The sequence below is a fragment of the Myotis brandtii genome, unplaced genomic scaffold, assembly GCF_000412655.1.
Source record: "Myotis brandtii unplaced genomic scaffold, ASM41265v1 scaffold125, whole genome shotgun sequence".
NCBI lineage: Eukaryota > Metazoa > Chordata > Mammalia > Chiroptera > Vespertilionidae > Myotis > Myotis brandtii.
In genome coordinates, this window is record NW_005354385.1 from 11,045,523 (window position 1) to 11,063,401 (window position 17,879).

At 36.2% G+C, this 17,879-nt stretch overlaps 1 protein-coding gene across 1 annotated transcript in view; it reads right to left on the bottom strand.

The window, feature by feature from the left end:
* Positions 1-17,879, bottom strand: part of CCDC148 (coiled-coil domain containing 148) — a 214,330-nt gene that overhangs the window by 138,460 nt on the left and 57,991 nt on the right. The window contains exons 2-3 of the mRNA XM_014534079.1: positions 9,008-9,070; positions 5,774-5,895 (exon numbers count right to left, since the gene is read on the bottom strand). Coding sequence (XP_014389565.1) covers positions 5,774-5,895; positions 9,008-9,068 — 183 coding nt within the window. The 5' untranslated portion in view covers positions 9,069-9,070. The remainder of the gene's footprint in view (positions 1-5,773; positions 5,896-9,007; positions 9,071-17,879) is intronic.

Genomic DNA, 17,879 nt, shown 5'->3' on the forward strand with positions numbered 1-17,879 from the left:
AATTAAAATGCCAAGAGCAAAAGACAAAGAGAGAATCTTAAAAGCAGCAAGAGAAAGAAACTCAGTTACCTACAAGGGAATACCCATACGACTGTCAGCTGATTTCTCAACAGAAACTTGGCAGGCCAGAAGGGAATGGCAAGAAATATTCAAAGTGCTGAATACCAAGAACCTACAACCAAGAATACTTTATCCAGCAAAGCTATCATTCAGAATTGAAGGTCAGATAAAGAGCTTCACAGATAAGGAAAAGCTAAAGGAGTTCATCACCACTAAACCAGTATTATACGAAATGCTGAAAGGTATCCTTTAAGAAGAGGAAGAAGAAAAAGGTAAAGATACAAATTGTGAACAACAAACATGCATCTATCAACAAGTGAATCTAAGAACCAAGTGAATAAATAATCTGATGTACAGAATGAACTGGTGATTATAATGAATCAGGGACATAGAAAGGGAATGGACTGACTATTCTTGGGGGGGAAAGGGGAATGGGAGATGCGGGAAGAAACTGGACAAAAATCGTGCACCTATGGATGAGGACAGTGGGTGGGGAGTGAGGGCGGAGGGTGGGGCGGGAAAGTCAAAGTCACATCTTTTCTTCAGAAGGTCTTACGAGTGCTACAATCATGAAATTTAGAAATACATTCAAATAACAGGATGCCACCAGAATACATTCAGAATCTCTATTTTATCTACACACAAAAAAAGTACATAGTGACACCATGTACTTCTAAAAACTGACATGCTCCTAAATTCATTCCAACTATTTGTCATCTATTGTCTCTAAAGTTTGTTGCAGCAGACACAACTTTTAAAATTAGATTTCTTTGACATATTTGGTCCATGTTGTACAAAAAGTTAAAACACATTGGTGAAAGATGTAGACACATTTTTATAGCTTAAAAAAATCAATACTGTTGCCTTTGGGCCCAGGAAAAGACAAATTAAGTAGACTATAAACATCAAAATAAAGTTACTATTTTTCACTAGACACTTCCTATATCTTGCAGAACATTCTAATTTTTTTGTAAATTCACTCATTGACTTCACTTCTATCCCCAAGCCAAAAATTCAGAAAAATAAAGTCTTAAAAAAGCAAAAGGTTGTATCTTTATCAATATAGAGATTTTCAGGTTATTCCAATTCATGTTGCTGGGCAATGAGCCATATGAAATCAATATTTAAGGTGGATGACGATTTATGCAGAATGATGATGAATTTAAGAGAACAAAAATAATAAATTCATAAAAGAATCAGAAACTAGGGTTCCTTATGGACTTCATTGTGATGATCCAAGATAAAACTTAAACAGGCACCTTGAAATGCCATAAAAGCACTTTAGGCCAGATGGTCCATCTTTAAATATAAATAACAATAACTGGTGGACTATTTAAGTGTTGGTTACATGTGTGTAGATATTTGTCAAAATTCATTGAGATGTACATTTAAGATTTGTACACTTTATTATATGTGAGTTATACCTTAATAAAGAATTATTAAATAAATCAAAAGAAAAATCAACTATATACACTAAGTTACAATTTCACATCTATCAGGTTGGTAAAACTGCAAATGTTTAACAAAACACTCTTTGAGGTCATGGGAAAACATGCTCTCTCTTTAGTTGCTAATGGAAATACAAAATGATGCAAACCCGCCCCCCAAGGGAATTTGAAGCTGTATAGGAAGATTTCATATGGATTTACCTTAACTTATAGAAATCTACCTGAAAAGTATCTTAGTAAAAACATAAAAAGATAAATGAACACAGTTGTTCATTCACTGAAGCACTATTTGTAAGAGAAAGACTGGAGCACAAAAATTCCATCAGTAAGTATTCTTGCTAAAGTAAATGGAACCTGAATCTGATCAAATCTCTACATATAACTATCAATTTACTGGAAATGCAAGAGACAGAAAAACATGTTAAATGACACCACCAGGATGTAACCAGCACAATACAGACTGTAAGAAACTATTAAAAAAACAAACAATAAAATTTACTCAAGAGCCTGAGCTGGCTTGGCTCAGTGGATAGAGCAGGGGTCCTCAAACTTTTTAAACAGGGGGCCAGTTCACTGTCCCTCAGACTGTTGGAGGGCCGGACTATAGTTTAAAAAAAAAAACTATGAACAAATTCCTATGCACACTGCACATATCTTATTTTGAAGTAAAAAAATAAAACGGGAACAAATACAATATTTGTATTTGCATGTGGCCCGCGGGCCGTAGTTTGAGGACCCCTGGGATAGAGCATTGGCATGTGGACTGAGGGTCCTGGGTTTGATTCCGGTCAAGGGCACATGCCCAGGTTGCAGGCTCGAGCCCCACTGTAGGGTGTGCAGGAGGCAGCTGATCAATGATTCTCTCTCATCATTGATGTTTCTATCTCTCTTTCCCTCTCGCTTCCTGTCTGAGATCAATAAAAAAATATTTTTAAAAAATTTATTCAAGAAATAAATTACAAGGACACAAGGGGAAGGAGAAAAATAAATTTCAATATAAGGACGTTATTTAGATAGTCAGTTTTTAAAAATTTATTCAAGAAATAAATTACAAGGACACTAGGGGAAGGAGGAGAAAAAATAAATTTCAATATAAGGACGTTATTTAGATAGTGATTTAAATAAAGTTTAAGAAAAACTTGGAGAAAAATCAGGGAAATTTAACATTGAGTGGAAATTTGATACTAAGAAATTTTTGTCATTTTTAATGGTAATGCTGTTGGAGGATTTGGGGACATGCTAAAATATTTATGGTTGAACATTATGATGTCTGAGATTTGCTTCAAAATCATCTGTCACAGGAGAAATTGTGGGTGGGAGTAAAGAAGAAACAATGGCCAAGCATTGATCACAGTTGAAGCTGGATAATGTTACATTGGAGATTAATGATACCATTCATTCTAATTTTACATATGCTAACAATTTTCCATAAAATAACATTTATAAAAAGAAACAGTGGATGGATACTTGAATTGGACATGTTCATTTTTATTAAGCAAATAAATTCTAATAAAAATAATCATAAAGATCTCTTTTATACTTAAAATAGGAATGAACAGTTAACATAAAATGTATCAAAATTTAGTCTCCGTTTTCAGCCCAAATCTACTATTTGGCTTCAGGTTCAATCTCAGCCTTTGAAAGACTAGCTCACTCAATGTCTACATAAGTCTCTTATCTGGCACCCTAGAACTTACGCATGATCTCTGACACAGTAATTATTAAATAGGTGACCATCACATCTAATCAGTATAACAATACCAGTAATATAATTCAGGCAAGTCTTCTGAATTTATTGTTAATTAACAATAATTTTTATTAATTTTTAAAAATAGTTAAGTATTCTAAATGTAACTTAAAGCAAAAATGTACTTATATGCTTTAAATGTTAATATTCTATCATTCACTTTTAAGTATATTTACATTTAATACTGCCAGAGTAGTGTTGTAATAATTAACAATGATTGTTAAAGCTGCTAATTTCAGGTGTAGAAAAATGAGCACATTTAATTAGTAAAATATGGAACTTTTAAAAAAATAAAATAGTCTTCTTGAGCCAATATATATTTTATAAAAATTCAAATAATATAAGAAAGAATAACAAAGATGACATTATATTCATAATTTTAGTTGGTGTAGACAATTTGGCATATTAGCATTCATAGCATTAAAAAATTAAACTTTAAGATTTGTATTTAATTTCCAGGTCTCTAATTCCATTTAATCCCTGAGTCTTTCAAGAAAAGATCATAGTTGGTAATTGTCCACATCTTACAAGAGTAAATTAGAAGCAAATGTTAACTTGCTATCTCTAAATTAGGTGAGAAAAGAAGACTCCACAAAGCATATATAACAATATTCCCAATACATCTTCCTTAATACAGAGATAGTAGAAAATGAAAATTGTATTAAAAAAAGAAGAAAGTGTTTGAAAATGATGAGAGAAGTAATTTAGCAGCTGATAACACTGAGAAATTATTGTAATGTGAAACTTCAAAACCTCATTAACTATTAAAAATTTTAAATACTTTATTATTTGATAGTGACTCTGTTATCAAAGTGAAATTCACTTTGTTCACAGGAGGTCACAGTTCAATTCCTGGTCAGGGCACATGCCCAGGTTGCTGGCTCAATTCCCAGTGCGGGGTGTGCAGGAGGCAGCCAATCAATGATTCTCTCTCATCATTGATGTTTCTATCCCTCTCTCCCTCTCCCTTCCTCTCTGAAATCAATAAAATATTTTTTAAAAAACATAGAAAGTCACTTTGTTCAAATAGTGATTTTAACACTCAAACATTCCACATTCCAAACTGTTATTTTTTGGTGCATGATGGATGGATGGATGGATGGATGGATGGATGGATGGATAAAAAGATGGACAAAATAAATACATCGATAATATTAGGACTATGTACACATATGTAAATATGTATGTGTACATATTCCAATAGTGACAAGGCTGTAGAGAAAATGTTTGTGGCAGCATCTTTATTAGAACAATACTTTAGGAAAAAGCTAAAAAACATTCATACTTTTTTGCTCAGACATTCCAGTCATAGGAATTTATCCTATGCAGTAGAGGATTCTAAAACATGAAAAGGTGTCCATGCATGGAGACATTTACTGAAGCATAATTTCCAATATCATAAAATTGGATATAATCCAAATATCCCAAAATGGAGATGTAATAAGACATGTGTCTTTTTCTATTTGGAGTACTCATCAATCCTGTTTTTGCTCAATTTATTTTTGCTAGCCTTAATATCCCAATTCCAATGTCACTTCCTCAGGAAAACTTTCCCGCCCAACAGGAATCAAGTCTTGTTATTATACACCAGACAGTATGTTCTATTGGAGTTTATACTTAATATAATTTTATTTGGGGGTTTATTTGAGAAACACTTCCCTCTTCCCACTCTCCTGCAAAAAGTACATTCCATGAGAGTAGGGGCTATATTTTATTCACTATTGTATCTTCAAGGTGCATGATAGTTATTTACTTGAGTAATTAAATATCATAAGATAATTAAATATTATCAAGATTATGTGGAAAAATATTAGGGGGAAAACCATACAGGGTTTTATGTCTATGTTTATCATGGAAAAAATCAAATATGTACGTATACATGTATGTATGTATGTATATGTATATGCTGTATATATACAGTAGGTCAGAATAGAAGTCAGAAATATAAAAATAGTTTTATTAGGATGATGTTATATGTGATTTTCCCAAGAAATTCAAGAGGGAAACATATTGCATGGTAATCCTAAACCATACATGGTCCTAAAATACTGTGCACAATCACTTGCACATAAACCCCTTTCAAATCTGGTCCAGATTCACCCTTTGTTAGGTCAAGGCAAAAACGGGCATTCTAGAACAGAGGCATCAAGGGCATACTTGAACAGTGTTGCAGAAGGAGCCTTAAATCAGAGGGTATTCCATAGCTGGCATTTACTCGCAATTTTTATTTTTCAGATTATGATAGAAATTGTTGAAAGCTAATGAAATAGCAATCTTACTAAAAAATAAAGTTGAATTCAGACCTCATAAGTTGTTATGAACATTAAGTGAGTAAACTGCATAGCACAGTGTCAGAGAACATTCAATAAATGTTAGCAGCTATTCACTATTATTAATAGTTAGAAGATTCTAAATGCTATTTAAAATGTTATTTATTTTCACATTTACATTTAAATATTTTACTTCCTAGCAATTCAGTTTTATAAAACTAGAAAAACACCCACACACAACTTCTAACCTTTAGCTCTGTGGAGGCAGCAGCTAATTTTTTTGCTTCAGTTAATGTGTGCAATTGCTGATAGTCTACTGGCTTATACTTAATGCTTCTCATTCCATTTTTCATACAGAATACCAGATTATCTGTTTTCCATCAAAAAATAAAATGAGAAAGAAATAATATCACATTATTGGACATTAAAATACAGTTATAGCAGCATGCTGACTACAGGTCTTATTTTAAGTATTTTAAAGTAAATACAAGAAATAATATATTACAACATTCATAGTATATTTGAACCTACATCTATAGAAACTTAAAATATATTACCACTATATTCCTTGCATAAAATTACTTCTAAATGGCTATCAAAAAAATACTTTCATTTAAATTAATATAGTGAGAATATTTTTTTTAATATATAACCAAAAACTTAACCCTTGACCGGAATCGAACCTGGGACGCTTGAGTCCGCAGGCCGGCGCTCTATCCACTGAGCCAAACCGGTTAGGGCTAGTGAGAATATTTTTAAAGTATAATGCCAAGATACAAAGTGTGACTACTTTTTTAATTTAAAAAATGTTAGGCAGCAACTATAAGTATTTAAGTATCACATTATTATGAATCAAATTAAGTAAATAGATTTTTTTAAGTCATAGCTGTATTTCTTAGAAAAACAAAAACATTCAATTCAATTTGAAAAAAAGGTTGAAAATGAAAGCTAAAAAATGTAATAGGCCAAATAAAACCAAAATGATACGAATGGACAGAGTGAGGCGCTGTCCTAGTCGCCCCATCTGCTCCCCAGCCTCGCAGGCCATACACAGATGAGCCGCGCTGCCCTGAGCGGTGGCCAGCAGAGAGCTGAGGTCACCGTGAGTCAGAGGCAGGTGCTGCAAGTGCTGGAGCAGTACCAGAAAGCCCGAGTCCAGTTCCTGCAGATGGTGACAGAGCTGGCGACCAGACCCCCAAACATGAGGCCCTGCAGAATGTGGGTGTAATGTCTTTTCTGAGGCCTATTCTTCTGGATGTGGTCCCAACAATTCAGCCGACTGCCGCTTTGGCTCTAGGGAGACTGGCTAATTATAATGATGACCTAGCAGAAGCAGTTGTCAAGGGCGACATTCTTCCACGGTTTTCTTCTTCAACGGCAGAACAGAATTCTATTCTAAATATGGCCTCATCCTGCCAAAGGAACAGAGCATGCCATTCACCTGGACCCCGCTGACGCCAGCTCCATCCCAGAGCCCCCACCTTAACCTTTCAACAGACCTTAAAAACCTCAACCCCTCATGGAGATAGGGCCATTAGCTATCTTTCGCTCTTGGCCCCTTTCCTCCCTTGGAGAGTGAATACACCTCTTTCTGCTCAAAAATAAATCATAAAAATAAAGTAACGTGATATGAAATGTTTGGACAGGCATTCTCCATCCAAATACTTAGTTTAGTATATTAACTATTTTGATAAAGTAAAACATAAGTAGAGAGTACTTAGGCCAAGTCCAATAAAGAATAATAACCTGATTAATTCAAGAAAAAAATACTTTTACCTTAATTATGAATCATGTGTCATGTAACGTAATTAAGATTTGTTAAGTATATCATGGATCACATGACTATATAAAGGCTCTAAACAATTTTAGGACAAGCACAATGAAGAAAAGGATGGTTGAAGATGATTAAAACACCCATTGTATTGAAATAGCATAGTACTGGCACAAGAACAGGCATATAGATCAATGGAAGACAACAGAGAGGCCAGAAATCAACCTGCACCATTATGCTCAATTAATATTTGATAAAGGAGGCAAAAGCATACAATGGAGTAAAGACAGTCTCTTCAATAAATAGTGTTGGGAAAATTGGACAGGTACATGCAAAAAAAAATGAAACTAGACTACCAACTTACACTATACACAAGAATAAATTCAAAATGGATAAAAGACTTAAATGTAAGTCACAAAACCATGAAAATTTCAGAAGAAGCCATAGGCAGCAAAATTTCAGACATCTCACATAGCAGTATTTTTGCCTAGGGCAAGGGAAACAAAAGAAAAAATAAACAAATGGGACTACATTAAACTAAAAAGCTCCTGCACAGCAAAAGAAACCATCAACAAAATAAAAAGGAAACCCACTGTATCAGAGAACATATTTTTCAGTGATACATCTGATAATGGGTTAATTTCCAAAATATTTAAAGAACTTATACAATCAACCACAGGAAGATGAAACAATCCAACTTAAAAATGGGCAAAGGACTTGAATAGACACTCCTCCAAAGAGAATATACAGATGGCAAAATGTTCAACGTCACTAATCATCTGAGAGAAGCAAATTAAAACTACAAAGAGGTATCACCTCACTCCTGCCAAAATGGCTATCATCAATATACCAACAAACAACAAATGCTGGTGAGGAAGTGGAGAAAAGGAAAAATCTGGTACACTAGTGGGGATGCAGACTGGGCAGCCACTGTGGAAAACAGTATGAAGTTTCCTCAAAATATTAAAAATGGAACTGCCTTTTGATCCAGCAATTCCACTTCTGGGAATATATCTTAAGAAACCCAAATAACCATCAGGAAGAATATATGCACACCTATGTTTGTTCATAACAGTGTTATTTACAATAGCTAAGATCTGGAAACAGCCCAAGTGCCCATCAGTAGATGAGTGGATAAAAAAGCTGTGGTACATTTACACAATGGAATACTATGAGGCTGTTAAAAAAAAAAAAAAGAAGAAGTAACTCTTACCCTTTGCAACAGTATGGATGAAGCTGGAGATTATTATGCTAAGTGAAATGAACCAGTCAGAGAAGGACAATATCACATGATCTCACTTATATGTGAAATCTAATGAACAAAATAAACTAACAAAATAGAACCAGAGGCATGGATACATGGAACAGACTAACAGATCTCGCAGGGTGTTAGGGAGGACTGGAAGAGAGTAAGCAAAGAACATATATGCATAGCCCATGTACATAGGCAATAATGTGGTGAAGACCTGGGGTGGTGCAGGGGCTAGGTAGATGAGGGCATGATGGGGGGAGAAATGGGAGACACCTGTAATAGTGTCACCAATAAAAAATATTTTTTAACACTCATTGTAAGGGAACTAAAGAAACCTTCAATTTGATCCCAAAAATTAGCTTTCCATGATTAAAATTTTTAAAATCAACATTCCAACTTTATATCATGCATAATCCACCATAAATCATAAAACAGATGTGGAAATTAAAAAAAAAATACCTGAGCTATCTTTTTTCTGAATTGTCATGAATGGTCGGTCTTTTTTATTCATGCTTTCCATATCTGTCAAGGAAACAAGAGACAGCTAAATTTTACAATGTGATTTTTTTTAACGTTTTTAAAGATGTGTTAATTGTAGTGTTTTTTAAAATAAGGCCTAGGACTGGGTGCACTTTATTAAAATTTTCTTCTCCTTGCTCTTAGAAGCCTCCTTCCATTCTTTTTTTTCCCCCCTCTTGCCTTTCCTGTTTTTGGTCTCCCCAATCTCTAATTTCTTAATTCCCCGCTCTTGGATTGTGCCAGTGACTGATAAATATTTTGTAATTAAAAAATTATGTATGTTTTCCTTTAAGTTCCTGGGAGGAAAGAAACTACATAAATTAAAGAATAAAGCAGCTATCCAACTTACACTCTACTTCGATTAAGCAATATTGCACTTTTGGTGGACATGGGATATGCCATCCACTTCTACAGAGCACCTGATGCCCAGCTGTCACCTCCTTCAGGGATGGACTCACCTGCAGAGTCCAAAGGCATACCATTGCTGGGGCAGCCTACACCTAATGAATGAGCAAGACAGGAATGTAAAGACCCAGCAGCTTGGACCCAATGTGGGCTACTCTGATTTGCAATATGTGTTCCAAAGTTCCTTGCAGGGTTGACCCAGACTTTGTTGAACCTGCATTGAAATTTATTTTTTCATCACTTCTATTTTTCTTTCTCCATCTTCCTTTCACAAGTTTGGATCCGTGGATAAATATATAGCACTGCAAATTCTGCCTCAGCATCTCCTTCCTGAGGAAGTATCCACTAAACTGAACTGAGCATCTCTAGGGCATCAGACTAATCAAGTGGTTCTCTAAGTAACACTACCCATTTTTCACAAATTTTTGTTCCATATACATTCGGTTGCATTGTAACCCACCTTTCTATTCTTTTGATATTGTTTCTGTTAAAAGTGTTTTTGTTAAAGATGAATTGTCAACTAATATGTAACCTGTGAATAAGCAGCATATTTGTGTAAGAGTCTAGGACTAGCTTTGGGGGAGGAAGCTGACTCTAGCAACCAAACATTCTGACTCCAGAAGACTTGCTGACTCTCAACCATAAAAATCCGACCTCTGTTTGACCAGTTTCAAGATAATCATCGGAATGCAAACGTGCTGACTTACACGAAGAGAACTTTCAACCTCTTTCCCCTGATTTCTTTTTTCTGTTTCCCCTCTCCATCCTAATAAAATTCCCTGCCTGCACTAAGATGTTAAAAATGTATTTCGGATGTGAGTCTGCCATCTTCTCAAGCTGCTCAGGCACTTGAATAAACCATCTTTCCTGCACCAGCACCTGTCTTTCAAAGTGGCAGGCAGTCAAACCTGAGTTCAGTATCAGAACTACCCATGTCTAGTGGCCTTTGCAGTAGCCTAAATCTTCTTAAATGGAAGGAAAAGTAGCACAAGTCCACGACTTTTGGAACCTCTGCCAAATTACCAAGAATCATGGTGATTGATTGCCCACCAACTTTAGGAATGTAGGGATAAACTCCAATGTGTAATTCTATAGGGTCTCTGGTCAAGGAATTCATTTTTCAAGCCTTTAATAACATTGCCAAAGAGTCTTGTTTCTACTCACAACCACATCTTATCCATTAAGATTCTTCTTCTTTTTAGAAGGTATTGCACATCCAATCTGTCCATCTACACTGCCTCAAGTCACCATCACCTTCAGCCAGGATGACAGTAGAAGTTTCACTTTGTATCCTTACAGTCCATTCCCCACATAGCAGTCCAAATAACCTCAACATTCTAATCTGATCTTGCTTGAATTCCTTCAATGGTTTGTCATCAACCTTTAGAATAGTATCTAAACTTCTTCTAATAGCTTTGCCTTATCTCAGTGGTCGGCAAACTCATTAGTCAACAGAGCCAAATATCAACAGTACAACGATTGAAATTTCTTTTGAGAGCCAAATTTTTTAAACTTAAACTATATAGGTAGGTACATTGTTATTAACTTAATTAGGGTACTCCTAAGCTGGCCTCTGCTAAAAACGTCCTCAATCTGATTGAGGTACGTTCGCTGAGGTCGACCCCTTCCAACTCTCCCATCCACACTCATCTTGTATACTTGTTTCGTCTATCTCCTTTCATTCATCCTCTCTATATGTCCAAACCATCTCAACATACCTTTCTCAATCTTCGACACTACATCTTCTTTCACTCCACAACATTCCCTAAAATTAACTTAATAAACTTTATTTAAAGTTTTAAGTCAACTTCGAACTGTACTGCGCGCCCGCACGTGGTATTCTGTGGAAGAGCCACACTCAAGGGGCCAAAGAGCCGCATGTGGCTCGTGAGCCGAGGTTTGCCGACCACTGCCTTATCTCATTCACACATTCCAACCACATTGTTCTTTCTATTTCTCATATACTAAGGTCATTCTGCATCAAGACCTTCCCACTTGCTGTTCCCTTTGCCTTAAAGACATTTCCTTCATTTTTTACCTGGTTGGTTCTTTCTCAACCAACATGTCACCACCTCAGGAAGACCTAAAGAGACTTCTCTATCTAAGTAAGGGATGACCCCTATTTCTCTCTCATCCTATTCTTTCATTCTCATAATAACGTGTACTAGTCTTCATATTTGCATGTTTACTGATTTGATGTCTGTCTCCATCCTTAGACATGTGGCCCATGTTTGTCTTATTTCTGATTATATCCCCAGTGCATAGGACACAATAGTAAATGCTCAATAAATATTATGTAAGGAAAAGGTAGCTGGTGGTAACTAGATAGCTTCTAGTCCCTCAGAACTGTAATAACAATTCCTAAATCTATACTATAGCCTCTCTCTACCGACAACAACCTTTCAATTTTTAAAAATCTGCTTTGATAGCATAACCTACAGACAGGAGTAGCAAATTTAAATGCCCTAGGCCATCAGGTCAGTTAAGTGAGGGAAGCAACAGGTACACAACCATAGGGAGTGGCAGAAAACATGGAAAATGAAAGAGTATTTAATTCCTAACAATAATCAAATACTTCGTTTTTTAACACAGGTACTAGACAAATAAAGTGAGTCTACAAAACAAATATATGCTGTTCTCAGCAGCCAGCTTGTGAGGTCTGGCCTACTGCATCTCACCTCTAGTTTTCACTTCATTCTCCCACCCATAACTTACCTAAGTTTGTCATCTCCATTCAGGAGAGACCTCATCAGTACTCGAATTGATTAGTTTTAGTCTTTCCTTATTGGAGAGCTTAGTCTCTATATATTTAGGACTCATTTTACTTGGGATTTAGATTGCAAGATTGAGGCTCTGAAATAAAATGGGGTTTTGCAGATTCCCTTTTGGTTACCCTAGGTCTAATTCTGTTTAATTTCTTCCTCTTGGTTTTCAGAGGAAAATTACAAAGCCCACACAATGTTTCTCACCATTTCTACATAGTTCAAATTTTAATTATGACTATGGAACCTTATGAGATAGGATATATGGCAACACAGCTGCAATCAATAAAAGCTACAGGAACTGTCAAGAAGTAAAACCATCCCCTACCAGATTTAGGGCTTCAAACCAGTGAGATCAGCTCCATCCAACATGCGACTTATTTCACCTAAGGGTAACCCCAAGCCAATTATACACTAGTTTTAATACATTAGCATGCTAAACGACACACCCTGTGCCATTATGATCAGAAACAAAAAGCCCATATAAGGACACAAAATGGTGAGCAAGTTCCTCTGAGAAACAAACCTCTACCCCTTTCCCGGGAAACTCCTGAGTAGTCCCCCTCTTTATTGAATACCCTACCCCCCACCCTCTTTAAATGAAACTCAATAAAAGAAACAAATTCTGATAGAGGGGGGATGCTCTGTCTGTGGAGTAGCCCATTCTCTGTCTAATGGCCTCACTAATGAACTCACTTTCACTTTAAACTCTATGCGGGTTCTGTTTTTAATTCTTTCCTTAGTGAAGCTAGAACCCACAGTGGGTCATGAACCCCTGAGTCCCCAAACCCCCGGAACGTCTGCATCACTTATACTAGAAGACATTCTGGAAATCATGAATTTGAAAACTAGTTTGTTTTCAACTATATAGAAGGCCAAGTGGAAAGACTTCTTGACCTACATTTCTTAATATTTATATATAAATCATAAATAACTACTACTCATCTTTCAAGAATGTCGAGGGCTGCTGAAATAATTATTAAATTGGGATATTATAAAACTGATTTAATTGTAGTGTTTATTTATCAGGGAATTAAATAGACATTCAGATTTAGAATCTAAAAAGTTCATATATAATCTACTTATTCTAACAAATTGCCAGTTATAAAAATAGTCTCAGATGTAAAGTGTGGTATTGGGAATAGAGTAAAAAATATTGTAATAACAAATACTATAATAACTTTTTATGGTGCCAGATGCATACTAGACTTATCAGGTAACCACTTTGTATATACATGTCTAATCACTATTGTACACCTAAAACTAATGTAATATTTTTTAAAATATGTTTTTATTGATATTAGAGAAAGAGAGAGAGAGAGAGAAAGGGAGAAGGAGAGAGAAAGAGAAACATCAATTTGTTGCCTCCTGCATGTTCCCTACTGTGGATCAAGCCTGAAACCCAGGCATGTACCCAGTCCGGGAATCAAACCGCCCACCTCTTTACACAGGATAACAACCAACCAACTGCGCCACACTGGCCAGGCACTAATGCAATATTGTGTGTCAAATGTAATTGAAAAATAATTTAATTTTTAAAAATGTTCTCACCACACACAAAAGAAATAATTTACATAGTCTAGCTTCTCATTTTAACATTTGAGATGATTGAGGCCAGAAAATTGATGAAGATCACAGAAAACTTCAAGCCCAAAATCTCATATTCATAATATAAACATTTCTGAAAATGAAGGTTCATTTCATAATCAAAGTGGTGGCCTAAGCCAATCTGAACTAAAATAAATTGGTAGCAACCTTGACCCAAACTGAAATTTTTTCCTATTTAATGTGAACACACATACATTTGTGTAAAAGTGTTAATGTATTTAGTGATGGGATGTTGCCCAGGCACCATCAGTTTTAAGTAATAAGCTCTACATCACATTTCTAAACATCTGAAAAATTCAAAATACATCTGGCCCCACAGGGTACAGATAAGGGATTTGAAACTGTATTAAGACATTCTCTGATTCCCTAACAAGCATATGTCATCTAGGTCATTTCAATTTCATGCTTACTAGTGACAAATTCAAAGTGGCTACTTCAGCCTCTAGTTAAAATGCTTTTGGCTGAGTAATGGCTACTTGAACAGAATTTTCCATGTTCAATAATTGAAGAGCACTTAGTTTCACAAATTATTCCATGTTCACATTGTGTGACATTTTAGAATTGCTTATGAGTGTTATCAAAATGTTAAGCCTTACATCTACGCAATTACTGAAAATATTTTAAAATAATATATGTTATGGGAAATTACTTATAGTGTAGGAAGCACATTTGATATCTAATTTAATGATAGCTTTGCAGTAGCTAGAAGGTTGAAAAACATTTTAATGTAAAGTTAATTTTTACAAATTTACTAGAGAATCTAAACTTTCAAAATAAAAAAATACATGACCTCAACTAGTCTGTTCCAAGTAGCTAAGCAATCAGGAGTTTAGAGATGAGGGGGAAAATAGCAAAGAGATCATTTATATAATGAGGTAATCTTTTTACAGTATTAAAATCTGCATTCTTCTCTTTCCTAAGAAAATCTTTCTTAATACACTGACGAAGAAAAGGTCAGTTGTACTTAGACTTAAAAATGCATAACATGTGGACAGTTTGTTACTCTAAACTGCTTAACTGTGTAGATAGATAGATTAGCCAATCACCCTCTGAGGATGTTTTCAAAGCTGATAGGGACTCTGCCAGGCCAAACAGTGTGAGAACAATATGTTCAGAAAAAATAGTTTGGATGTAGCATCAAATTATAACTTTTTCATATGAAAAATCTCAAGATATTTTAAATGTTAATTCAAATATTATAGCCAAAGTCTAACTTAAGCTGTATTTTTCCAACACGCAAAATTCTCTTTTAGATTTTAAGCAGAACAGCACACATTATTTCCATTATGAGACATTATGCATTATAATTATCACAAGGTAAAATGATTGTCCTGGAAAAACTAATGGAACCTAACTGTACAGAAAACTGTAAGGTAAAAATTAAAATGTCCATCTCTATTTAGTCCTTATACCCCAGCTGTGCTGTTTCTTTTTTTTAAAATAAATCTTTATTGTTGAAAGTATTACATATGTCCCTTCCCCCCCTTGCCCTCTCCGCCCTCCCTTCACCTCCCCCCAAACCTTCACGATCCATCCACTGTCTGTGTCCTTGGGGGGGGGGGGGGGGGGGGGGAAGCAACACCATTTCTTTAACATGATCCTTTCTCCTTCCAGTTTGTCCAGTTCCTTCCTTAATCATTAAGCCCTTAGGACATCAGATTCTGATCATCATCAAACTGTCTTAAGAACAAAGCCTCAGGCCAGTTGACCACAGAAGCAAAGTTTAATGAAGCTACAAATAACAACTAGACTTCAGTTGTGTTTCAGCCCCAGACCCAGGAAAGCAATTAAAGACCACACCCTCATGAAACCAGACAGAACAATTCTATGGCTGACATTAGGAACTGATACAATGATCAACTGCTCCCTACTCTGACCCCAACCCATCAGTAGAGCCCACAACCCCAACTCCTTTAGCCACCAGGATTAATGATTTCCCCCTATATAACCCATCCCCTGGGAGCCATCCAGGAGCCAGGTCTTTGAGCATAAGCTTACCTGTGACTCTGAGCTTGGCACCATTTCCTCAACTAATAAACCCTTACTTTCTTGACTTCACAGACCTCTTTGCATTTGCCTGGGCTTTGATATGTGCAGGCAAATTGACCTCTTGAGTCTGGTAATAGTCTTCAGCCCTGGTAGTCATTTTCAATGTTTTATTTTATATTCTTTCAAAGATTTTCTATGCATACACACTTGTAATCATTATGTATACATACAGTTCTACAAGTTGCTTTTCATTTAATGACTTGATTATCTACCCAGGCAATGTACCTAGAAGTTTTTGAGGGACTTCAGAGTTCCACAAAGTGGAGCCTCTCATGCTCTTACTTCCACTATGTTCTCAAAGCTATTTTAATCATTCAAAAGCCCAAGAGAAAATGCATATATACCTAGTATAAAGAAGTACATAGTGTAAAAAGAAGGGGTGTGTGTGTGTGTGTTACAGGCCTTGAGGTGAGAGATTTTGCAATATTCTTTTATCTAATTTTCTGATCCCAACTATCATCACACAAGTGCCTGATTTAATTATGCCACATAACATAGTTACAGGTTCTGAGGATTAGGTTGTGGGCATCTTTGGGGAGCCATTGTTTTGCCTACCACAAGCATTGTGCATTCTACAAATGGTTTGGGAATCTATACAAACAATTTGGAGGATATGAATTATATGATAACTGATGAAGAGGTTAAAAATAAAAGGGACCACAAGGAAGCAGGCAAGCTTCTTACTTCAAGTCCAGGTATGTAGGATAAGAAGCTGGATTCCCAAATTGGGTCAGAAGAAGGTTGACAAAGTCTTCAGTTTAAGCACACCTAAAATTGCAAGTCAAGTCAGAAGGACACACTCACATGCACTCTGGAAAGGAAAAACATCTCAAAGATATACAAATAGAGCAAGTTGGAAAGGATACTGCAACTGCAGGTTAGGTTCAAAGGGGACTTCATGTATAATGAAATATTTGCATTTTTAAACAAAGAATGTATCTACATATATAAAAGCCTAAGCAACCAAATGACCAAACGATTGGTCGACCGGTCACTCTGATGAGCACTGACCACCAGGGGACAGATGCTCAATGCACAGGATCGGGCTCCCTCCTGTCATGGATCGGGCCTGTGGGGATCAGGCTGAAACTGGCTATCTGACATCCCCTGAGGGGTCCCGGATTGCAAGAGGGTGCAGGCCAGGCCAAGAGACCCCACTGGTGCATGAATCCATGCCCCGGGCCACTAGTATATGTATATTTATATAATTAAGAGTAATAAATATTATTCTCAAGTGCCTCAAAAACTCAAATATTCATGATCTACCAAATGGTTTCCCACTGCTTTCTAGGACAAGGTTCAAACTTGGCAGAGAATGACAAGGATCTTTTAAATTTAGCCCTATCCTATTTGGTTCCTTCCTTACCCATTTCCTCATGTGCATGTTACACTCCAGCATTTTAAAACCTTTTGCAGATTCCTGAATATACAATGTCTGTGGTAGGCAGAGCAATGGCTCTCCAAAGATGTCTACATCCTGGCCCTCAGAACCTGCGACTATGTTATGTTACATTGCAAAGGAGAATTAAAGTTGCAGCCAGCTAATCAGTTGACTTTATCCATGGAGGATACCTGGGATTACCCAGGTGGGCCCAATGTAATCACCAGGAATCTTATAAGAGGAAGACAGGAGGGTCACAGTCAGAGGAGGTAAGATGACAGAAGCAGAGAGGAGGACTTAAAGATACTACTCTGCTGGCTTTGAAGTTGGAGGATTCAGACCACGACCCAAAAACTTCAGGCAACCTTTCCCAGCTGGAAAAGGCAAGGAAATAAATTTTCCCTCAGAGCCTCCAGAAGATGCAGCCCAGCTCAAACCTTGATTTTAATCCAATAAGCCCTATTTCCAATGTCTGACCTCCAGAATTATCCTATCTAATAAAAGACAAAAAAGGTAATTAACCATACCTCCGCAATGCTTCCCATTGGCTAATCAGGGCGATATGCAAATTAACTGCCAACAAAGATGGCGGCCGGCAGCCACGCAG